The 24,700-nt window shown below is 45.2% G+C and overlaps 1 protein-coding gene across 2 annotated transcripts in view; it reads right to left on the bottom strand.

Annotated features, from left to right (window-relative positions):
• The window catches only part of MGAT5B (alpha-1,6-mannosylglycoprotein 6-beta-N-acetylglucosaminyltransferase B), a 208,237-nt gene that overhangs the window by 89,886 nt on the left and 93,651 nt on the right, over positions 1-24,700 (bottom strand). For both annotated transcript variants that reach the window (XM_044453886.1, XM_044453887.1), the window contains exon 4: positions 476-574. In XM_044453886.1, the coding sequence (XP_044309821.1) occupies positions 476-574 (99 nt within the window). The remainder of the gene's footprint in view (positions 1-475; positions 575-24,700) is intronic.

Here is a 24,700-nt window from a genome sequence, read left to right as displayed (position 1 = left end):
ACTTCTGCTCTCCCTTCTTATGTGTCTTTATCTTCAACCTGGCTTGGACCAGAGGGCCCTTCAAATGGAGGATTGTCCTCTGAGTGTCATCAGTTTAAATAATTACCCCTTATGACCAGTACGGCCATAGAAAGTGTAATAGATTTCTTTTATGGGAGCACTTTATGCCTTTAGAACCAGTTGCTTCTAAAATAAGCAATGTCAATGGTCAAGCTTGCCTCAGGGTCATGCATATGGGTTGGGAAGCCCCGGCATTCATCCTGGGTGTTGCAAAGGAGGTGGCTCATTTGGATACTCAGTGCTGAGTAAACAGGACTCTGCATGTACTGCAAACCACTCTAATCAATTAAAACAGAGGCCAGGGTTAACCCCCACAAGGTCCTGGCTCAAATCAAGACTATTGTATCATACTAGATAATAACAGAGGCTACAGTCCTGGCTGACCCCTTCTTTGAAAACCTGGTGGTGTTCTTACGTTTCCCATTTAGGAGGCTGTTGCGCAGAATCTGATCCACCTTCATTGCAATGTCTGAGACATTCTGAGCAATTGCTTGGATCCTCTCCATCAAGCCAACTGCTGGATGGAACCTGAAAGTAGATAAACAGATACAAGCCATGATTCGTTCCTATCAGGCTTCCAGACTTGTCAAAAAGAGGGACAAGGGCCCAAACAGCCATCCTTCGAAACAGCAAAGCCAGTTGCCAAAGACTACAGTGCTGGCAGTGGAAGAGGCTGACCAATCAAATCCCTAGCAGTGCTTTTGTCAAACTAGAGGCAAGAAGGGCCTTAACTTGGGACAGTGGCCAGACAGGCACAATCACCATTTCTGTACCGCACACCAGTCTGCCCATACCTGGGACTTGTTCTGATCCTTCACAAGGATTGTCTTTTCTCTGAGCACTCAGTCCATGTATTTGCCTTCCCAACCATAATCCGGCCACCTTTAACCTGTCAAGTGACTTCCCATGCTCAATTTGTTGGATTAATGTACACGTAAAGATATTTCAATAGGGCTTCTGAGCAGACAGTCGTCTGCTTGCAACGGGAGGTATTGTATAGACACGCTGGTCAGAGAGCTGGGCTTGTTCACCCAGTGAGCACCACACACGTTCAGTGGCACATCTGAGTGTGTGAAACAGCTCTGCCTGCCCCCCCCCCCCGCCAAGAAAGGCTAAGAAGTACCGACTCCTGAAAGTAAAGGTGAGTCTGAAAGTGCTCTGATACAAATAAGATGTGCATTACAAAAGCCACAAACAGAAATGTGGCTATGAAAAATGCATGTAGGCAAGCTCCCGCTGGATGTGCTCCTGAGGTGAACTGAAGATCTTCAATTAAACAGTCATACAAACAAAACCTGCAATACCTCCCAAGAACATTACTCTGCCAAGAGATTTGAGCAATTTTAAGAATATAAAATTCTTACACCCATATGAAAGAGGCCTGGGCGGATCTGCTACTGGCTAGTATTAAAAAAATTGCACTGAAATAGGGATAAACCCCATTTTAACTATCACTTGGCATTCGGATGTCATGACTTAATTCAAACCTTTATGCTTGTCAGGGAAGCATTTGTGGCTTCCCACCTGCACCCCATGCAAAGCCCAGGAAGGCATCTCATGCTGAAGTTCTTTGGCGAATAGGGCGGCATATAAGTTTGCTAAATAAATAAAATAAATAAGTTCTGTTCCTGGTCTGCAGTCTTACTTAGAGCTCAACTTTGAAAAAGGAGCAGTGGAAGCAAGAAGCACTGAATCCTTCTCCTGTCCCAAAACCTTGAGTTTCAAAAGCATCCAGAAGCAGAGTGGAGGACAATGTGAAGAGACAGATAAATGGTGCTGCTTATATTACATCCCAGATAATGTTGGTTAGAAATTGCGACTGCTTTTGCATGGCAAAGTTGATTCAGTGTTGGAGGAGAAGGTAGGGTGAACTAAATGATCTATAAATGTGGCAAACAAAGGTCAAAACTATTTTCTGGGAACAGTTGATGGTCAATGGTCAGAAATGCTGGGAGTTATAGTCCAAACAGGCTGAAGGCATCTAGTTGGGAGCAGCTGCTTTTGGAACCAAGTACCATATTAGTAAAATTATGGAGAGATCTCTAGCAGAAAATGCCCTGTATCTGGCATTACAGAAGTGGTCTGTGGCTATGAAAATGTAGATTTTAAAAAATAGAATATGCATCAATAGTTACACAAACCTATACCTCTCTACTCAGAAGTAAATGAGAACACCGTTGCCCCCGTGTCCTACTTGTGGTTTCCCATGGGCCTCTGGCCAGCTGTTGGGTGAACAGAACGGCCTAGTCCTGATTAAGCAAGTTTTACACTCCAGTTATCAGGATATTTTTTACATTTGTTACCAGCTTTCATCTTGCCAACCTGTGCCTCCACCTGCACCTGTCTATCCTAATGTCTGGGTGCGTGCGTGTGTGTGTGTATATCACTCTACTGTCTCTGTACATTTCTTGCATCTAATGATGCTACACACTCTCAGTCCGCAATCAGCTAATTAGCCTTTAAAGTGTCACCAGGACTGTCTCTATTTTCGTGCTGCTAAAGACTAGCAACATTAACCCTGGAAGCAGCTGGCGGTACTTGTAAGCAGAAATTATAATGGCCATGTTGTGCGGGAAAATGTTTCCATGAAAATTGCTCACACATCACCAGACTTAAGGGGAAAGTGCCATGTAAAGGCTGATGTTCATTATTCTGCCTTGGTTATTAATCCATCCAGGAAAGCATGTCAGCAACTAGTTCAAGACAAAACAGAAAACAAACACACAAGAGAAACATTTGGATCAGTCTGTTCTAGCAAGGAGGCACTTGGTCTAAATGGGGATGGTGGAAAGGAGAAGCATAAAAGGTCTGCTTTTCTTTACATTGTGATGTGAAGATATTCAATAGCATTTAAACAGCAAATGACAACCAGTGTGGCATATGGTTAGAGTGCTGGAGATCCAGGTTTTAGTCTCCACTTGGCCATAAAGCTCACTGGGTGATTCAGGGCCAGTCACAGACCCTCAATCTAACCTACCTCACAGGGTTGTTATGTGAAGATAAAATGGAGAAGAGGATTATATAAGCTGCCTTGGATTCCTTACAGGGAAAAATGGGATAAAAATATAGTAAATAAATAAATGTAGGTCTGAATCAGACATTCCCTGTAGATGCCTTCCAAATTTAGACTTCAGCTCCTATCAGCCCCAGCCAACATGGTGGATGCTGGGAGTTGTGCTCCAAAACATCACCAAGTTGGGGAAGGGTGGCTTGATCTCTTGACTTTTCTTTCGAAAAGCAACAAGCCTGTCCTTCATCTGACAAAATGTCCTCTAAGCCACAAAACCTGTGCCACAAACATATTTGTCCATCTAGCTATGTGACTTGTAATGGCTGAACAGCAAATAAAGTATACTAGCTGCCCTTTCCTTTGCTGCAGCCGTCTGTTCATTAGGAAGGAGATGCCCCTGTGACAGTTGCTGGTGGGTGCCAAGTTTCCCCCAGGATGCTTCCCCTGTGATAAAAGAGCAGTCCAGTGACATTTCTGCTTTGTATTTCAGTGTTGCCAGAGTAGATCAAATCTCTGGATAAATACCACACTGACCTCAGTTAAAGTAACGACTGAGCAGTCTTCACAAAGACCATGTTCTTATTGTCAGGGATCCAGGTTTCTTGTGTAATTTCTCAAGCAAGAGCAGCTGGCTCTTTTTCCCCCCCTAAGATGGATGCAATGCGGCAAGAAGGCTTCAGCATAATTAAGATCATTATTAATGTGTACCATTAAGACTGGCAATCATAGGCAGACTGACCTAAGAGTAAGTGCAATCGTACTTCCTGAGACATATTTCTGGGTAAGTGGGCAAAGGATTGCACTGCCAATGGTTTTGAGATGATGGGATGGAGCCTCTTTAGCCACTCCTGCGTGGGCTACAGGACCTTGCTCAGAGTTCAACGAAGAGCTGAATACCACAGGCCAATATGCGTGTGCTCAGAAGAGAGAGTGCGGTTGCCCTCATGTCTTCATTGGCGCTTTCCTGTGGGCATCTCGCCAGCTGTTGTGTGAACAGAATGGCTTTCATCTTGATCCAGCATGGCTCCTTTCGTAAGTTAAGCCCCACGGTTTGTAAGCTGTTGCTGAATTTTAGGAAAATCATATATCATCGCATTTAATGCATTTCTATTCTGCCCATCAGCCAAAGCTCTCTGGAAGGTTCACAGAAATCAGAAATCTTAAAAAAAATGCAATAATGTACATAATTTAAATATAACTCACCAGTAAACATATAAACAGATAGAGACACTCACACAGAGAAATTTTTAACCATAAACCAAAAATTCCCATGACCTGATTAAACATTTTATGTGCTGCCACATGCCTGCGGATAGAAGAAGACCTGGTTCTCACAAGTTAATGCTGGAAAGTTAAATTACTGAGGGGCCACCATCAAGAAGGCCCTGTCCCCCTTGTTGCATTCCATACCTCCCTCAGAAGAAGCATCTGGCGGACAGCCTTAGAGGATAAGTGTAGTTTACAGAATGGTTCACGCCTGGAAATGTGCTCCATCAGATATCGTAGCCCAAGCCACATAAGGCTGTACAGGTCAAAGCTAGCACTTTGAATTGGGCCAAGAAATAGCCAAGCTGCCAGCTTAACCAGGCTAGTATTGGACTTATATGTTTGGACCTTGTCCACGTTATCAAGCCAGCTGCTGTATTTTGCTCAAGTTGTAACTTTTGAACCATCATCAAGGATAGCTCCACATGAAGCTCATTGCAGTGATTCAACCTGGAGGTTATGGGAATCTAGATGACTGAAGCCAGACGGTCCCTGTCCAGATAGGGGCATAGCTAGGCAACAGGCCAAAGCTGGCAGAAGGCACTCTGTGCCACTGAGGCCACCCAAGGCTCCAGTAACAAAGAGGGCTCCAGGAGACTTCTCAAGCTGTGGAGCTGCTCTGTCAGTGGAAGTGCAATCACATCTAGAACCGGTTAAACACGCCCCATCTGGTCAGAAGAATCCCCAAGAAACTGCTTCTGGCATCCATCAGTTGTGCATGCGTAGCTTATCAGGAGTAAACAAATCTTCTGATAGTGTTGCTTGCCTGGCACTGGAAGCAGAAAACCTGAGATGTGAAGTACAATAAACAGCTAGTGGGCTGGATTTGGCCTGATGGGCTCCACAGTTCTGAAGATCTTGATTAGAGGTTATCCACTGATATAATACTGATTGGTTCTTCTTACCCTGAAACGCTGCCAACAGGCCATCTAAATTCAGCCAGTGAGTTAAGGAAGCCGTGTGCGTTGCAAACATTACCTGATGTATATAGGTACAATCCTATGCATGTTGAGGGGAGGGAGAGGAGAGGGAGACATCCTATGATTTCCAGCATGACTGAGCCAGCATGAGTGGCTGGGAGATGGTTAGATACATAGAACACAGAAAAAGAGTGACTCAGAAGGGATCTCCTGGGCCATCTAGTCTGACCCCCGGCCCCACTCATGACATGCCTACCATGTGCATGTTCAGCCTATCCTTAAACAGGTTGTAGAAATCTTCTCTCTAAACATGTGTATGAAGGTTCAATGTAGAGTTCATATGTTTTTCATCCTGCATAAACATTTATGGCATGCCTAGACTTTGACAACATAAAGAGATGAAACAAATCTGGGACAAAGGCGTTGTTGCTGATGTCATCATTCAGTGGGTGAAACCCAGCGTGGCATGCTCCCCTCCCCTCCCCTGGCAGCCCCTTGAAACTCCATGAAAGCCTTCCCAGAGGATCAGGGGGGCTGACAGAATGTCCTAGAATGTGTCTTACTGGGCTGCCATGGAAGGGGAACACTGCTGACATGATGGCCCTTGCAGTGCTATTCCTTTGGGAGGCAGGCTGACCACACTCAACAGTTTGCACTTCGGCTGCTTAAAGGAGGTCTTTCACAAGGACTCCCCACCACCACCTGAACCACCATGCAAAGGATAAAGAGGCCAGAAATTGTGTAGCTGGGGCTGGGCAGTGGGGGTGCAGCAGGGTAGAGCGCCTCAACATTTGATTCCCTTTTTCTTGCTTCCAGGTGGAGTCGCTTACAACCCATCCACAAAATGGATTCCAGCCAGGCGCAGTGGTTGGCTATCCTCCCCACAGCTCAACATTCACACAGAAAATCAGAGAACAGAATGTCGAAATAAACTCAGAAAGAAACTCAGTTCTTCTTTCTTAAAAATGCTTCCTGTCTGTATGGTTGCCCTAATTCATCAAAGCATTTTGGCATTTTGTTTGTTTTGCAGTATGCTTCTGCTGTTCTCCCTTTGGCTTGAGAATGTGCTGAACAGGTTTAACAAGCAAAGATGGCCTGGAGTTGCAGAAGACTTGTGTCTCAATAGTGCTTAGGCCAGGACATCCCCTTTGGCACCTGTCAGCCTCCTTGCCCCTCCTGCATGTTAGTTTATTTCTTACGATTTTCTTTTTCAAATTAATTTTGCCTGAACCGGGAGAGGAACTGTCAAGCTGCAAAGCAAGGCATTGCCCCACTGCATCATCCCTATTCAGCATTAAAGGAGCGGGTTTGTGTTTTGGAGCTCAGGACAAAGCTCATCAAGGGACACATTACATTTCTTTTCATCCCAGAAGTTTGCCTTCTGGAAAATGAGTGTTTTGTGACTAGCTCTGTCTGTTTGCACTAGTGCAAACTTGCACAAATCCTCCTACACTCACTAGCCCAGAGTAAAAGCTTGGCCTGCAGAACCTGCATAACTCAGGAAAAGCCAGCCCATTGCAGAATCTGTGCACCAGATTCAATAAAATCTGAACTCATTTGAATCATTTGCTGATTTCTCCAGCATGCAAGCCTGTAGGGCTACACATTGTGCAAATTTCAAGGAAATTTTAAGACATGAAGTTTACTGTAGGGACCTGAAAAGCTGCCCTTGAAGCTAAGCAACTGGCAAAGGTACAACACTTATAATAATGGCAGAAGGTTGGCTGTCCCTGTTCTACAGAGCACCTTGCTGAAACCAAAGCATCAATTACATAACAGGGGAAAGGTGAGTGCAGTGGTATGGGCAGATGTGAACAGGAGATGCAGCTGTGCCTCTTATTGTAAGAGTGCCTGGAGGGAGTTAATGTGGCCCTGCTCAGTGCCAACGCTGGCCCTGCACTGGGAACTCTTGATTAAAATCCCAGCTCCACTCAGTTTGTGTTTCCCTGGATAAATCGCTACTTCTCCATTTTTCACTTCTCCAGCTGTAAAACAGGTCCAGTAATTGGGCTACTTCACAGAGTGCCTTTACTGCTGAAAGAGCTGAGCAATTTCAAAGCACTTTGTGGATTTTGTGCTAAATGATTAGTAATAGCAGAATTCTTCATACACCCAGGAGCAGAAGCTATAGGTTCCTATTTTCCACACTCCTCACTCCCAGCTCCGAATTACCAAGAACAGAGCAGGGGGTCCACTTTGTTCTCAGGAACAAAGAGAACAAAAATAACCGAACAGGTTGTGTGTCTTATGTACAGAATCCGAGCAGAGAATATCACTGCACAAGACCCCGTTATTCTAACCCATTTCTCTTCACCTAACATGCTCGGCGGAGCTGTCCAGAGTGCAGACAGAGCTACATTTTCTCTGGAGGCATTTCAGGCGGCCTTCCATGTGACAGATGTAGCATTTTCTAACGTGTGGTCTAAATGTGAGCAGGTTCCCTATGAAAATAATGGAAATGGCCAAGAGTGGGGGTGGGGAGACACTGAAGGGCTTCTCCAAAGCAGTAATCAATATTGAAGGAAATCCCTGCTCCTTCCATGTTTCAGTGTGACTGAATGGCATATGTGGGGTAAAGGGAAAGCGGGACACAGTCAGAAGCAGGGAGAGATTTCTCAGCCATGTTCTCAGTGGCTGGGACGTTCAGCAGTCAAAATCCTATCACTACAGCCTCTTTCCTTTCACCTAACATGTGCAGTGCAACTGTCCTGGGAGCAGAAAAGGAGCTAAATTTATTCAGAAGCCTCTCCAGACACATTTTTTTTATTATAAGCTATAATTAGTCCTGAAATGATGGGGTAAGGAGAGGTGGCTAATCCCCTCACTTTTATGGAAATCTCTTAGCTTCTCCATTTAGAAGGCTATTGGTTCACATTTTGCTAAAAAGAGGTGGGATGTCAGGGAGCACATTTGTAGATTTCATCATGGCCCAGCAGGAGTGTCTAACCTGAGGCCTGTGAGCCAAATCCAGTCCAGCTGGGGTCCCAGTCTAGCCTCTCAGCTCATGCAATCCCCAACATGTGGTTGTCCAATCTTTCCTTGAACACCCTCCCTGATGGAACCTCAACCACCTCCCTTGGATAAACAAATGTGGTTCTCCCCATTCTGAAAGAGTGAAATGGTCTGAATGTTCTTTCCTCTCTCTCTCCAAACAGCAGTACAAATACTTTCTTGCTAAAGGCATTATTATGTCAAAGTTGACCAGCTAGGCTGGCTGTAAAGCACAAATGAACACTATTTCAGGAATCAATCATGAAAGAAATAAGCCAAGTTAGAAACTGGCCATTAGAGAAAAGCAGCTTACTCATAAGAAGTTGATTCCAAATGGAATCTCTCTTTGTACATCCAAACTGAAATGTGCAAAGCATTGCTGCGTCAGCCTCAGTCACCTGCAACATTGGACACACCTCTCTTGGCCAGCCCTCTTAACCTGACTCCATGCTCTGGGATCAGTGCTGCCAGGTCCACCACCCATCATGTTAGCACTAAAATTTTGGCCTGCCCAGCACTACAGGGTGGTCTCTGAGAGCTTTTCCAGAACTGAATTTGCCCTTGGAATAAAAAAATTATAATTATTTAGCCCTGGTACAGAGTAAGAAAATATGATGCTCTACCAATACCAGAAAACTAGAATACTAGTTCCTAATACAAAATCCATGAATCATTGTTCTATATAATAAATCAAGGATACCTTCATACATTATGCTTTGGGGTGTGCACCTATGGACATTCACATGTGCACGTAAGTGTTGAGTGTGAAAGCAGCCAATGGCATGGGTATCATTTATTTATTAACAATATTTATATCCCATCCTTTACAAAATGTCCCAGGATGGCTTACAAACAGATCCCATGCAGATCCCTTCTCCAGAGAGCAAGGACCGGCCTCAGCTCCTTGCACAGGGTACACTTCAGTGTTAGCTCAGTGTTTGATGGTGTGCAACTGGGGAATTGGCCCTTTTAGAGGAGAGGAGCTGTGCAGCACTCAAAGGAATGGTTAGATCTTGAGATAAAAAATGTTTTCTTTCTGTAAGCCCCTTAGCTGGCAATCCTGCAGGGACTTACATGAAAGTGATTCCCAAAGGACTCACTGGAAAAGTTGTCTAGGTAAATGTGGAGAGGAGCACTTTTAATTGGGGTAGAAACAGGCAGGATAATGATGAAGGGATACACAGTTACTTTTATGTATCAAAAAAGTCAAAATAAGGATGGTCCCTGAGTGTATTTGAGTTTTCACCAATAATATCCTGAAATGCAGTGAATGGTCCTTCTTTGTCTGATAGCATCTGGGATCCCAAGTTGGGACAGGAAAACTGGATGCCCTGCTGAGGAAGCCACTGTTACATCAGGCTTGGAAATGACCTGCCTGACATTGCCGCTTTACAAGGTATTTTGTACTGCAGGTGGAGGGGACGCTATAGAAATGATGGGGAAGCCAGGTAGGCATCAGGCCCATCAGGTAATTGGAATAAAATTGTCATGAGCACAAACTTGGCACTATACTACTCACTATTCCCACGGACAGTGAACATTGCTGCAGATCCAGTCCTGTCCATTTCTCCCAAACCACCAGTAGCATCCCGAATGTAGGACTTTTCTCCAACTATTCCGATAGTAGAAAAACAAGAAAATGTCATTACAAATGAGCGAAACTTTAGGAGGACTGTCCTGGGTTAACTCAGCAGGAAAATGTGTCCTGATTTCAGGTCCCTTCTGTTTAAGTGTTATGTTTGCTCTTGAACAGATCAGTGAACCTGAAGGCTGGAATTTAAAGTAGCTGAGTCCTCAAGGCGGAAAGAAAAAAAGCCATCTGCCTCTGGTTTTATGAACCTTTGCAGCGGGAGCACTTGATTTAAAGGCCACTTCCAGCAGCAACCAAACCACATTTTTCACCTTTCAAGGTGGTTTACAGCTGCCATTCTTGGTCCTTCATGCTACCAGAGGGGGAACTACATATCCTGAACTTCCAAAACCTGCCACAGAATACACCGCACAACAATCTATTTAAAATTGGACAAGGAGATTTAGAGCCATCCCAAGGGAATGGTGTGACAGTTGTACATTATATCTGACTTTATTTATGACTGCAATCCTATAACCATTTGCCTGGAAGGAAGCCCCATGGAATCCAGTGGGACTTTCTTCTGAGTTGACATGCACAGAATTCCACTATATACTGCAAGTGCTCCTGTCAGTCCATCTTGTTCTACAGTCAAGAACAAGATAAAACATGTGACTTACACAGCATGCCATAAGGACACGGTCCTTGTTCAGAGGTGAGAAACCATCCCATGGCTTCAGTACTGAAACCTGACTCAGGCCATGTGCGCTAAACCTCACACTATTCAGTGCGATTTAACTTTGGAGCAAACTTGCACAGGCGTTGCAAGTGACGTGATTTTCTTCTGCAGGCCCATCATTAAATGTTTGTTTTCGAGGGATCTGACATTTTGGACAGTAACAAAGATGCTAACAGACAGAGGGTGCAGGAAGCCGGTGCAGAGCTTTCTGTTCTTCCAGGATGGCCATGCACCTGTTTTACAGCAGAAAGCCCTTCTGTTTGAAGGCTAATCTGTCCCAAGTCTGGCTTAAAGATAAAGAAGCATCAGAAAGGTGAGCCAGGCCTTGGCATTGCTCACCACCTGTTGCCAACCCAATTAGCAGCCTGAGAAGCCGCGCAGACTGCCTGGCTACTGTCTTCCACAGTGTGGTGAGCTGCAACAAGTAACTTCAAAATGGGTATATATATGAGCCTATGCACATTTTATGGACATTGTTCTCTGTTTTGGTGATGGATTCTCTCCTTGTTGTCCTTTCATGGGTGATGTTAAGTACCAGCCCTCTTTGCCTTGGAGCTCATTGGAAGCTTAAATGGCTGTGTACCTGTGCTAGACATGGCTCACCAGAAGTCCCAAACTGATCTCCATCTTCTCTCCAGTTTTGTTTTCTGTAACATTCTTGGGGGATCTTCGTTTGATGATCTTGCCAACTATAAGAACTTTGCTTCCTGCTACAAACCCTTGAATAAGTTAGCTAAGTGGAAATGAACTTTGCTATTAGTATTCTGATCAGCGCTAATTCAGATGAAACCAGAATTGGCTTCTGGGGGGACTTTGTAGCTGCAAAATGGGTTACACTTCTAATGAGGCCTAATGGTCAAGACTCCCAGCTGGTACAAAATTGCTCCAGCTCAATAAAAGACCCCATTTTACTACAGATGGCAATCTGGTCTATTACTCACACAAAGAGTTCCACCAGTTCCATTACATGTCAGCTGTTCCTTTATCAAAAAGTATTAACTTAGAAATGAATGTTTGCCTATCACACTGAAACGCTTCTTTCTTCCAAATGGGAACGTTGTGTCACATTAGCCTCTACACAAGATTTTCTGTGAAATGTGCTAAAGATATTTCTTTAGAGACACACATCAGCATCTGGCCAAGAAGGCACCGGAAATATTGCTTGCCTTTAGCTGTTTAGGAGCTACATTAGGGCAGATCATTTCTGATGGGCTTCTTTGCAGCTGAAGAATTATCGTGTAAGATGAGTGACTGATTTCAGTTCTAGAGCCACCCTATCTGTACATTCTATTTGTTTATGAGAAACGATGGCCTGAAGGATACAGAACTTACATGCGGCTTTGTTTTCATCTGATCTTAAACCGGGGGACTAAGGGCCAAGTCTCATGTTACATTAAGTACCCCTTTAAATAAACATGCTGAGACTTGCCACTCCGCACAAGATGTGACATCAGCACCCATAATGCTGGAGCCCACCAAGGCTGATGCCAGCCCCCACCCCCAGTAATGGCCCTGTGTGTGAGAGAGTGTCTGTGTGTGTGCTTAAATCTAAAATAATTTTTAGCTTGCCTGTAAGGCTTCTCTTTGCAGCACTGGGCCAAGTGCCACAGCTTCTGTCATCTTATTTATAGGGGCCCTGCCTCCAATATGCACATATTTGGGGCAGGTCCCAGAAGCATTGAGAAAGAGGCACAGAGAGCAAGCTGCAGCTGCTTGGCCAGCAGTGCGAAGTGCCGAGGGAATTCCCTTTTCCTTAATGCTTCTAGTCCCATGGGTGGCAGCCACCTGGCACTCAGCACCGCGCCATCCTTCCCCTTGCTCATCACCATCTGCCCCCATTTCCATCTTGGTTAAAGGCCAAACTAGACACATCACACAAACATAGATGTACGTGTGCACCTAGAACGATCCCTATTATGTAGGAGGAGAATATGCAGTCCTGTTTAAACAAAAAGATTTTTCAAGCAGGTGATGCTAAACTTGCCCCTCAAGCTAAACTGCTTTTTTCCCCTGTAGCTGTAGAAACATTAGGTGATTTTAGATGCTGTAATCCATGGTCATGGGGGCCCTTCTCTTTATGATAATGGCCAATTTTACATGCCACCAGAATCCAGGCTTTGTAAAAGTCCTAGAATGTTGTGAACCAAGTAGCGTGCCCACTCATTTGCAATGCAAACAGGAGTGGCTAAACAACCCAGCGGAGGGCTATTCCTGAGTTCTCTTGGCATGTTGTTCAGGAATTCTGACTTGTCTCTCCTTTAACTCGTCAGAGAAACAATCCATGGTTTGTTGTTGGGTTACTTCTCTGACTCGTCTGGCTTGTCAGGGTCAGAAGTTCAGTCAGAAGTTCTGGTTCACACATTATGATAAACAACCTAGGATGACTTGTCATGCTGCCACTTTCACAACAACTCAGGCTTGATGGAAGAACCCCCACCCCCCACCCCAGTTGTTGTAACATGCAAACTTGGCTTTTGATTGGTATTGTATATTTTTATTTATTGCATTTTATAATCATATATATTAATTCACTCATTTTAAAATGTAGTGAACAAGCCCTGCTCCATGGGGCAGGGGGTTCTGCTCATTCTACTAAGTGGGAGGACCTGCATCTCTGCCCCAAAGTCCTGCTCTGCTGGTGCCACCGTTCTCCAGTGCCCAAAGTGAGCTTGGTTTGTAGAAAAATCCTTGGGAAAAGACGGTAGGCTGATTGGCTCCATTTGGGCCCCACGGGTGGCAGCCACCTGGCTGGCACTGCGCTGCTGTCAGCACTGCATCCACCCTCTCTGTCCCCCACCATCACCTGGCCCCACCTTCATCTGGTTTTGGAGACCAAGGCCAAACTGGGCACATGCACACACACCTCAACGTGCAGGTGTGAATGCATGCACATACCTAGAAAGGTCCCTATTACGTAGGAAATGCAAACGGAGTCCCATTTCAACAACAGCAAAAGCGGATGGTATGTGCAAGCAGGGAACCCTAAATTCTCCCCATAGTCTGTCTGGTGCTTGACTAAATTGGCAGTGTGAGCCAGCATGTCCTGGGTGTTATTAGCCTAATTACCTGCCTAGGTTACAACAGGCCATGGATTATTTGAGGGCTGCTTCCCTCTCACATAAGCCGTGCTGCTTGGGATCAGATGGCATGAGAAGCTGCACCCAGGTGGGTGCTTGGGCTGCTGGCGCCCTCACACGCTAGCGTGCCGCCCTGACCTGAGCAAGCCACATGCTTGTTTGGCCATGTGGCCCCGGTCGCAGAGGAGATAAGCTGCGCACACAAGGAGTATTTATGAATTATTTGCTTGCTTTTGTGCTGCTTTTCAGCCAAAGCCTCCCAAAGGATTTCTCAGAATTTAACAACAAGCTGTGGTGTATGGATGAAATGGCCTGAATACTCCTAGATTGAATGTTCTCCCTCCATCTGTGCACCCCTTTTCTTCAAAAATTCAAATTCCTATCCCCACTTCAGATGTGATGCGAACTGGCCTGGCCTTTGGCAAAGAGGTAAGCGGCTGTCATGTCATGTTTGGACTAAAGAATGAACAAATAACGCCAACCTTTCTCAAAAAGAGCGCTTTGTGCACAGTTATCCTCCCTTGCCTCTCTCTCTATACATATACATATACTTATGATCTCTCTTTCTGCAATAAAACATAGAAGACCATAAAATCCCTGTTCCTGCACGGACTTCTTGGTGCCCCTATTCTTAAGCGCCATCCAGTCAAATGTGAGTTTTCAAAATAACTGGGAGAGAGCATGGCATTAGGTTCAGTTCACGGGCACAAGCACGGACACAGCAGCCCGGGGCAAAGCAGTTGCCAGAAGTGCTACATCCCCAGCACACCAGCACACCTTTCTGGTGCATAAGCCAGCCAGCAAGAAAAGATGTTTGTTATATACAAACTCGTTCTGTGCCAACAGAATAAATCCCGCCAAAATGTTCTGGGAACTTGCCAGATATTGAAATTATAGTAAATTACTATAGGTTCCCTCAAATGAATTTTCCCTGGGACCTTCGAACTGTTTACTAACAAAAATATAGTACATTTATTCCTGAGCATCAATATTGATTTTTCCTTTATTATTTTTAGATTTATATGTCCACATCTGTATTAAGATTCAGCTCACATTCCAGTTTATAATACACTGAGTACAGTATTTATCATCCCTCAAAAACTCCCAGTAAGATATATCTTTTCCCATGGCAGATCATTTTCACTACAAGGTGACTGGAAGTTGACTTTTCTTCATCTTCTTATTTTTTAAAAAGAACATTAATTTAATTCTCCATTCCCCATGCTTTGTCTCATATCTCCAGTTTTGCCACTCTGGCTTAGTTATAGCATGTTTATCTCTTTACAAGATGCTGTATCTTTATTGCCTCTTACAAAATGGGCATTACCAAAAGATGAATCTTTTTCTATTCGTGCATTGTCTCTGCAGTACAAACTCTAAATACATTCTCAGCCCAATCTGGTATTCTTAGCAGCTCATTGTCAAAAGTAGTGATTTTGGTGCATGACAAATACAAATGGCAGAAAGTAGGTATTTTAAAGATAGAACGCAAGGGATGCAAGGAAATTGAACTATTCTAAGAGTATCATTCATTCACTGTTCTCAAATGTCCCTTCATTTGAAGTGTGACATTTGCCTTCTTAACAAAGAAACTAATGGTGGCTTAAAAGAGCCATTTGCTGTGAGGTGCATGCCACAGTTCTCACCATGGGACAGCTCCGGTTCTGTAGAAAGCCAGTCTGCTGTTATGAACACAACCCTCTCTTGTCGAGCATTGTGCTTGCACGGTGACCAGCTACACGTCCTCAGCAGCTCATGTTCCTTAGCAGCCAGCGTTCAGAGGCATGCAGCCTCGGAGACTGGAGAGTATGTGTGGTGATCAGCACCAGGAGCTATGGCTTGCCTGGATCCTCCACAAATGTGTCTAGCCCCATCTATGTCGGTCTATCTTTTGTTAGTGAATTTCCTGAGTTTAATTATGCACTGCATAAAGGAATGCTTCCTTTTTCCTGTTCTGAATTTTTGATCCTTCAGCTTGTAGGATAATTTTGAGTTCTAGTATTATGAGACTTCCTTTCCATACCATGCTTCACTGAACATGTCTTTGTTTGTTTCATACTTATACTGCCCAATAACTGGGGCTCCCTGCATGGTTCACAAAAGCTAAAAGCACACAACAAGAAAGAGAAAGGGGGAAAAACCCCCTCTAGCATGTCTCCTTATGCTCCTTTTTTTTCTAAGCTGCAGAACCCCAACCAGTGCAACTTTTCCTCCCAGGGGAGTTGCTCCAGCACCTTGATCATCTTGGGATGCAAGCCCATCACCTCCACGGCAGGTGCTCATGAGTCTCTAAAGTCAGAGGTGCACAAGCATCCGGAGCAAGTGGGGAGCTCGGCCACTGAAATTTGCTGGTGTGCTCCTTCCCATGCCACTTCTCCCCATGCAGGCCCAGTTGGGAGGCAGGGTACGGGCAGCCAGCGCGGGGAGCAGGTAGGGCAAAGGCTTGGCTTTTGGAGACTTTTAATAACACTTTCAACCCGTTTGCTCAGAGCAGATGTTAAGCTAGCCAGCCCATGATTTCCCAGATTCCCCCTAGATCCCATTTCACAAATTGGTGTTACATTGAACATTCCCCAGTCCTCTGATCTTAGGGACATGTTACATATTTCTGTAAGAGGGCCAGCAATTTTATATTTGAGCTCTGGAAGAACTCTAAGAAGGGTACCATCTGGACCTGGAAAATTACTAACTTTTAGACCTCTTGGATGTGTTCCTTTCCCCAGCATGCACTATACATTCAAACTAAACTTCTGTGACTGTGGCTTTGGGTAACCACCACAAGCCTTCTGGAGAGATTCCAGCTTCTTGGCTTTCATCTTCCTTCTTACCAGTCCCCTCATTTTAGAGATGTTTCATGTTTTGAAGTCAAACACGACTAATGTCTTTCGAGGCAATTCTTTCCATGTCATGTTCTCCTCCACCACCCATCTTCAGATGCAGTTAATTAACAGTTCCTGCACCCCAATAAATTAACTTGTATAAGCTACCACAAAATATTCTTATTATAGGATTTATGTGTCTAGGAAATGGAATGATGTCAGATTGTCTCCCTTTTTGTCCCTATCACAAGTTATTTGTCAAGTTCCTGGCCAGCCTAAGCCCAGGAAAGGCATGTGTAGACCAGAGGGGTCTGGTCAGAGAATGTCTGCCTCCGCTGTGACCCCATCCTGAGTCCTGCTGTGGTTCCTGACTCTTCTCCCACGCTCCAGAGCACAGGCAGTGGTGGACCAGATGGGAGACTTGGAGTCATTCCTGGAGCACCCACCTGACAGTCAGTTTTGTCCAGCAACTACTCAGAATGAACAGTTTACTCAAGAGCAAAGAGCCTTCTCAAGGAGGAGAAAAGCCCTAGCTGCAAGCAACGAGGGAGCCGTTTCTGACCCTCACCCCAGCCCAGTCGCAACTGCTGACTGGGAAGAGAGGTGGCAGAGTCCTCCTAGGACTCTGCAGGGATAACAGCTCTTCTCGAGCTCCTGACCGATGGTCAGTGGAGTGGCACTACAGGAAGAGATGAGACCTGGGATGTGGCATTGCAGGCATTTTTATTTTTAGAGTCTTCTGGCTACAACTCTCGTGGTGAGTTTGCCCTGCAAGGGGTTTGCTAGGCAGAAGAACAATTCCTTGCTTTGTATGCATACTGGGCACGTGTCTGAGCACATCGTACACTTTCTGAGTAATTTTCAATTTTCTGGAACTGGAGTAGAGGAAAGACCGAACCTGAAAGGTAGGGCCAGCTTTGCCACACTCTTGGTGAGGCTGCAGGAGCTAGTGCCCCCGCCTGATGGGCATGATCTCTGCCAGCATCCCCAGCCTGCTGTCCTCCAGAAGCATTGGACTACAACTGCCAGCATCCTTGGCCAAATCAGGGAAGGGTGGTTTAGGTACTGCCTCCCACATGTTAGGATACCCATCATCCTATCTTGCAAAACCTGCTCCAGCACAGAATAGAGCACTAAAAGGCATTAGTCTCCTCTTATGCTAATGAGGCTCCTCTTCTGCATTCCCCACCTCCCTTTGATGGTCACTGCAGCCCGATATCAGGGCAGGGCCGTTCGCCTATGCCTTGCAGTTTGCCTGCACTGATATGACAAGCCTGAAGTGAAATGTTCGCCATCGCCACTATGCGACTGCCATTAATGCCCAGGGAAACTTCATTTGTTCCATGATAAATGGACTCTTCATCTATTTATATTTATAAGGAAGAGACAAAAGAGAAGAAATGCTGAGGAGTTAGCTCTCAGCAAATAGAAAGGAAGCAGGCAGAGACAAAGAAGGGGGGCGAGTTCTAGTGGGAAATGAAGGAACAATCACAGGTAAAGAAAAAAAATGTGCACAATCCATTTCAGGATAAAGCCCAAGCCAATTTTTAACATGAAATCAAAGCTGAGCACAAATGGCTTCTCAGACTCCTACTGCCTATTTGTGAGCTGAAGAAGCACACATGGACACCTCACCAAATTTCTCCAGCAGAAGGAGAAATTCTCTAACCGTTTCTCTAACCGAGGGATGGTTCGCTATTAGCAGTTCCTACAGCCCAGCTTCTTTCCCCCAAGAGGTTTTTTCTTGGCATTACCATTGGGAGTGGAAACTATGTTTACTAACTGGCCACGATTCTGCATCCTCCACAATGGCCCATATGTAGAATCTTTCTGAGACACTTTGTAAGGAAGGAAGGGCAGCTGTTGCCCATGAACAAATAGCAAACAAAACAGAGAGAATATTCTACAAATTGGCCTTCTGGGTTTGTGTGTTTTTGTTTTTTTGGCGTGTTTTTTTTTTGGGGGGGGGGAAATCGCAGAACTTTTCCCAGAAAAAAAAATATCTTCTGATAAATTTTGTTCCCCCAGAGTTTTCTACTCCTGTGAAAGAAACTTCTGTTTATGGCCTCTTTCTTTACCATTTCTTTTGGTGGGGCTCTGGAGCTCATCACTGGGAGGTGGTGGAGGGTTTCTCTCTTACATATTCTTCCATTGCTCTATGGTTCCCCAGCTGCCTGTGTTCCTTGGGTCTGAAAACAGTCCTGCTGGGGAGAGTTGAATCATCCTATCCTAGTCTGGGAAGGCTCCAGACCACCAGGGAGGAGACTTCCCAAGGAAAGACAAGACTCAGGGGTACATTCCTCATCCACTTCATAACTAAGCAAAACACAAGAACCCTGGACCCCAGGCATGAGGATCCTTCAAACTTTTTCTTAAAACTGTATCTTTCCCCTCAAATTGGAAAAAAGGGGTTTAAAAACCTGCAAGGAAACTTTTAGCAGGGCTCCACATGAAATACACTAATAGCATCCCATAAGAACTGGGCTGGATCAATGGAATGGGGTTTAGCCTTGCTTGGAAGTTTCTCATTCAGTCACAGAAACACTGAGTCAGACCGAGAAAGTCACCCATTCTCCAGTTTCCTGCTGCTTATGCAAAGTTGCAACGACAACAGCGATCCCTGCCAGTACTGTTTAGAGGATGAATGAGAGGTAGGTGCGAAGATGTATGCATATGCACTTCTGCATGGTGCCCAAGATGGATGGATGATGTTCCCACTCTGAAGCATAATCTACTTTAGAACATCATCTAGACTGAAAATCAATGCTGTCAGTGCAGTTCCATGGAAGCAGAAAATCTCTGCGTGGCTGCATCAATAAAACCACAGGACCCGGCTTCCGAGGGGGTGCGTTCAAGGGTTTTTACACTGCCGAGGGCAGGGTCATGCTCGAGACATTCTGAGCTGAAGGCTCCTGTTTGCCCACGGGCCTCTTGAGACGTGGACTCATGGCAGATTGGCACTTCTGCATTACAGCTACAACATACACATAGTCCTTTGTTGAGAGGAATCTCTGTGTGGGAAGTGGTGCATAGGAGACACGTCAATGGCCCACATCTCCCCTCCCCATTTAAAAAGTCCACTTTCTGTGTTGCTTAGCTGGGAGCCTTACCTGGGAAGTGGCACTTCAGTGGCCGATTTTCAAGGTGGGGCAGGAAGCAGTTACCTCTCCCTTCTATGACCGCTACAGGCTGAGGTAGTAGTAAAATCATTGTGGCTATAGATAGTGCTAGCACGAGCCTTCGGCCTTTTTCGAGAGGCACACTTTGGACATGGGCAGTAACACATTGGGCAGCTACCACCATTGCCGTGAACTTTGCAGGGAGCATCATTTTATACCGTGTCAATCATTTTAAATCAAACTTTAATTAGTACCGAAATGCTTTTCCATGTATATAGTTTTAAAAGACAAAATACAGGTAGTCCCCAGGTTATAGATGAGTTCCATTCTTGAGAACATCCTTAAGTCAAATGTGTATGCAAGTTGGATCACATGAGTTAAGCCTAATGTTTACCTTCATATATGTACACATTTCATGTTTCTATGGGTGTAAAACCATTGAAGAAACACTTCCATACTCACTAGAGCAGTAGTGGCGAACCTATGGCACGCGTGCCACAGCAGGCACGTAGATCTCTCTCTGTTGGCACGCAAGCCAAGTCACCCCAGCATCGCCCCAGCAGCTAAGCATTGGATAACAGCGCACATAGGGGCCATGCGCACGCTCGGAAAGGAGTAGCGGTGCCAGGCGATGTCATGAGCCACGACTCATTAGCCGCAGCTCATCCGAGCTTTTGCATGGCCAGTCAGTGCACTGCCAAGGATGGATGGATGGATGAATAGATAGATTTGCTTGGACTGGCTGTGAATTGTTTTTTTATAAAACCTCAGTATTCAGGTTTTATTGCAGTGTTGGCACTTTGCAATAAATAAGTGGGGTTTTGGTTGCAGTTTGGGCACTTGGTCTCTAAAAGGTTCACCATCACTGCACTAGAGCATCTTAAGCACAATTGTTGTTGTTGTTTAGCAAAGTCACATCTGAATCATCGCTACCCCATGGACAACTGCTTCAGTGACTCCATCTAGCCACCTCATCCTCTGCCATCCCCTTCTTTTGCCGTCAACTTAAGCACAATACAGCATTGTAATAATGATAATAATACAGAAATAATAAAGTAACTATAGGTACTGAATATATATAGAGAGAGGGGACCTGTATGTGTATATATAGGTATACAGTATCGTAAAAAACAAATAAAAGAATCAGTTCTTTAAACAGTTTAGAACATTCTTGAGGCAACATCAGTCCATTAACTGATGATGATGGAGCTGGACATGGTGCTGGGAAGTCAGGATTTGATTGTGCTCCTGGAAAGGGGTGGGGTTACCACAAGAGTCACTTGCCTGAAGTAGGCCTCAAGGGTTGTTTTTACAGCCATTTTCTTTATCACACCATAAATAGTCTTATAGCAGCTGAGGGCCTGGTTACAAGGGCTAATGCTACAGAAAAAACAGCAGAACTCCATGTTCTGCACATGCCCTGAAACACACCAGCTTGCATATGCTTGAGTCAATGCCATGGAATGAAAAGCCATGAATACTGAATCTCTAGGGCACTGTGTAGCCACCAAGAGGTGCATCACCAAATGTGTGACATGGTTCCCTACAGATACCCGTGACTACTGCATCTCCAGGGAAATATGCAGCCACTGATAATGCATCACCAAATGCCTTCCTAGAGATATTCATAGAGGGTTTATGGCAGTCTGTGTGTTCATAAGTACAGGTCGTTTGTAACCCAGACATTTGTAACCCGGAGACTACCTGTACTGCTTAAATGGAAGAGTGCTACAGTGCTGTAACACTATGTTACTTTTAAACATGAAATGTGTGGGGCAGGCAGGGAGGCAACATTCCAGTTATTGCCAATTGCAGCACCCCAAAACACCCCAAAAGTAGTTGGCCAGAGGAAGGCCTCATAGGAAAAAACCACAGTCCTATTGAATTTCCTGTCTCAGAAGGGCGTGGGGATAAGAACAAAATGAACGTTGGGTAACCCACAGCTAACAAGCTAGCCTGACCTCCAATACAGTAATCAAAGGGACACTGAAACTGGTTATACCCACCATGAAAGTTGCAAACGTGCAGGGAGTAAGAACATGGCAAGGCTGTGTGAATCCCAAGCTGATAAGAAATAGACATGGGAAATGTCCGATCCTTGACAGAAGAAAGGACTCTTTGTAGCTAACAGCAAGGAGATGGTGCATACACTGATGTACTGATGCATTAGATGTATATTAGGTGACCCAATCATTTACGTAGGGTATAAAATGCATGTATTGAGGTGCACCTTTCAAGACACTGCGTTGGGCTGCGTATCCCCTTTCGTCTCTCTTTATTCTATAGTGCACTAGAATAAACTGGTTTGGCTCTAAGTCTCATCTCAGCCTCCTTTTGACTTAAGCTCTGGAGTCCACTGGGCCTTGCCCTAAGCTCTTGGCCGGCTGAGTTCGGTAACACAGTCACCCCCACTTTAACTTTGTCTTTCCCCACACTGAGCATTTTCACACTGCATTTCTGATGCAAAACAAACATCAAAGCCTCATTTTTTTGACATTTCACAGACAGTCATGCTGTGGGGCTTAGCACTAAATAAATAACGGCTCACTTTGAAGGAGGTCTCAGATTTCTTTTCCCCAAATGGCTGTGCAGGTGACTTGGACCTCCCCTGGCTACCATGCCCCACCTGCTTGTGTGGACAGAACGTGGCGGGATGAACATACAGAGAAAGCTCAATATCCCCAGCACTCTGGGAACAGTCGATGGCAATCCCATTTGTTGCTCACACCAGAAGAACGGTGATTTATTAGTGGCGGGTCCCCTTGGCTGCAAGCAGCCAGGCACATGCTGTATATTTAGAGATTTTCTCCCCTGCTTCATCCATTTCTTCCTCAAAATTCTACAGCTTTTTCTGTAGTGGAAATGACAGGAAGAGATACGGCACCGCAAGAGGCAAATGACTCATGTGCAAAGCATTTTCTCTGTCTTCCCTTAGACATCAAATGACTCTATAGAAGTCCAGTGGGAACAGGTTAAGCAAGAAGATGGTCTGAAGGAGACTTCAGCTTCCCTGCCATGTTTTCTACTGTTTATTGATGCTTAAGTATGCTCCATGCTGGGTGCACTCGGAACAAAGAAAAAGAGCCATTACTGTATATGACATGTTGGAATTGATGAAAACGGACATGCCAGTGGCTTCTGGCACAGTAAAGTATCTGCAGACTTTGAAACCTGTCTGGCAGCTTGATGTCTCCAGAAAAGTTGGTACTGCTAAAAAGCACTTTTCCCCTGCAATAGCCTAGTTGGGCATATGGAGCTGCACAGCAGAAGCAAGGGCAGGGAGATGAATCAAGCAAGGGGGGGGGGTTACGGGGAGTAATGATAGGCAGTGGGTGAAACTTGTGCAGGCAGGTCACGGCAGCTATCTAGGCTAGAGAAGATGGAAGGAATTGGGGGTGGTGGGGGGGGAGAGAGAGAGAGAGAGAGAGAGACTTCATTTGGCTAGCCTTTGCCCAAGCCATGATCTCTTCTAATAGCTGAGGAGGCCACCTACTACAAGCAGGGCCGTCTTAACGCCTGGGCCTGATGGGCTCTTGCCCGTGGGCCCCATACTCATCTGTGTATGTTAACCCTTGGAAAATGGGAAAACTTCCAAAATTAACAGTAGTTGTAGTTGTCATAGGGGCCCCAGTACACTGCTTTGCCCTGGGCCCATCATGCTGTTAAGACGGCCCTGGATCCAGCCACTGTAGGAGAGAAGATGATGGACTGGAGAGCTCTCAGCCGGATCCAGTAGGGATCTTCTTATTTACCACTGGCAAGCAGACAGACACACTGAAGGACAGGGAGGAAAAGGTTCCAGTAAAAGATACACACTATGTCCACTTTCTTCAAAAAGAGGCCCTGTTTGCATAAAGGAAGCCACTGGACAGCATCCAGTTAGAGTAGCTTTGAATATAGTGTTAACATTTATCTACACAGCTGATTTTATTGGGTGTTTTCTTATAGGGTTTTAAAATACATTAAAGGTCTGTTATTAAAATAGCATCTCAGACACAATCATTGGAAGAGAACCAATCAGGAGAGGATATGAGTAACCGCATCACTCTGAAGAAAGCTCAATTGGTGGCTGTTGTTAGTCGCGAAGTCGTGTCCGACCCATCGCGACCCCATGGACAACACTCCTCCAGGCCTTCCTGTCCTCCACCATCCCCCGGAGTCCACCCAAGCTCACACCAACTGCCTCAGTGACTCCATCCAGCCACCTCATCCTCTGCCGTCCCCTTCTGCAGCCAAGTAAATCTGAACCTCAGCCTTCATGGCCATATGGCCCTCACCTTTAGACTGCCATGCTGGTTCAACTTTGAAGCATGCAGCTGACATTACTCTTCTTCCCACACAAGTTCAGACACCCCCATGCTTTACAACTGACTCTACATTCACAATAAATTAAAGAAAACAAACCAAAACATGCTTGACAAACCTGATAAAAAAGAAATACTCTAAACATGGGCAGGTTCTCATTTTATGCTCACTCAGGGGATTACTTCTGCCGCCACGATGCTAAACACATTTACTTGGAATTAGAAAGAAGCACCATTTTATTGCAGAAGAAGATTAAATCTTGTTAAAAGCTAAATATCAGAATAAGTGCTATATACAAGCTTGACTGGCTGCCCCCTGATTAGAACATGTTTTTAAAAATAAGGAGGAAGCGGCAGTGCAGCGTGAGAGCCAGCATTGCGTGGCCTGCTATGCCCATGGTCCCCATAACATCCTTTACTCGGTATGCCTTGGTCCAGGCTTTGTGTGCCCTTTGGGCTTAGAAATGCCTAGAGGTATACAAAGATGAGAATGGTTCATGGAGCTAGCAATACAACTGTCTTTCTTAATCAAAGTGATCTCCTTTTCTAGGACCTGGACAGAGAGCCAGTGTGGTTTGGTGGTGAGAGTGTTCGACTGGGGACCTGGGAGATGCAACCATGGAGCTCACTGGGTGACTCCAGGTCAGTCACTCACTCTCAGCCCCACCTGCCTCACAGGGTTGTTGTTGTTGTTGTAAGGATCTGATGGAGAGGAGGAGAACCTTGTAAGCCACCTTGGGCTCCTTGGAAGAGGAGGAAAGGTGAGGTATAAATGTAAAGCGTAATATGAGTTTAGTTAAGTATTAATTAACTTAACAAAGTACT

Source organism: Varanus komodoensis, unplaced genomic scaffold, assembly GCF_004798865.1.
Source record: "Varanus komodoensis strain SLA01 unplaced genomic scaffold, ASM479886v1 scaffold7_1, whole genome shotgun sequence".
Classification (NCBI taxonomy): domain Eukaryota; kingdom Metazoa; phylum Chordata; class Lepidosauria; order Squamata; family Varanidae; genus Varanus; species Varanus komodoensis.
Note: the sequence above shows the minus strand (reverse complement) of the source record. Positions and strands in the feature narration are given on the sequence as shown.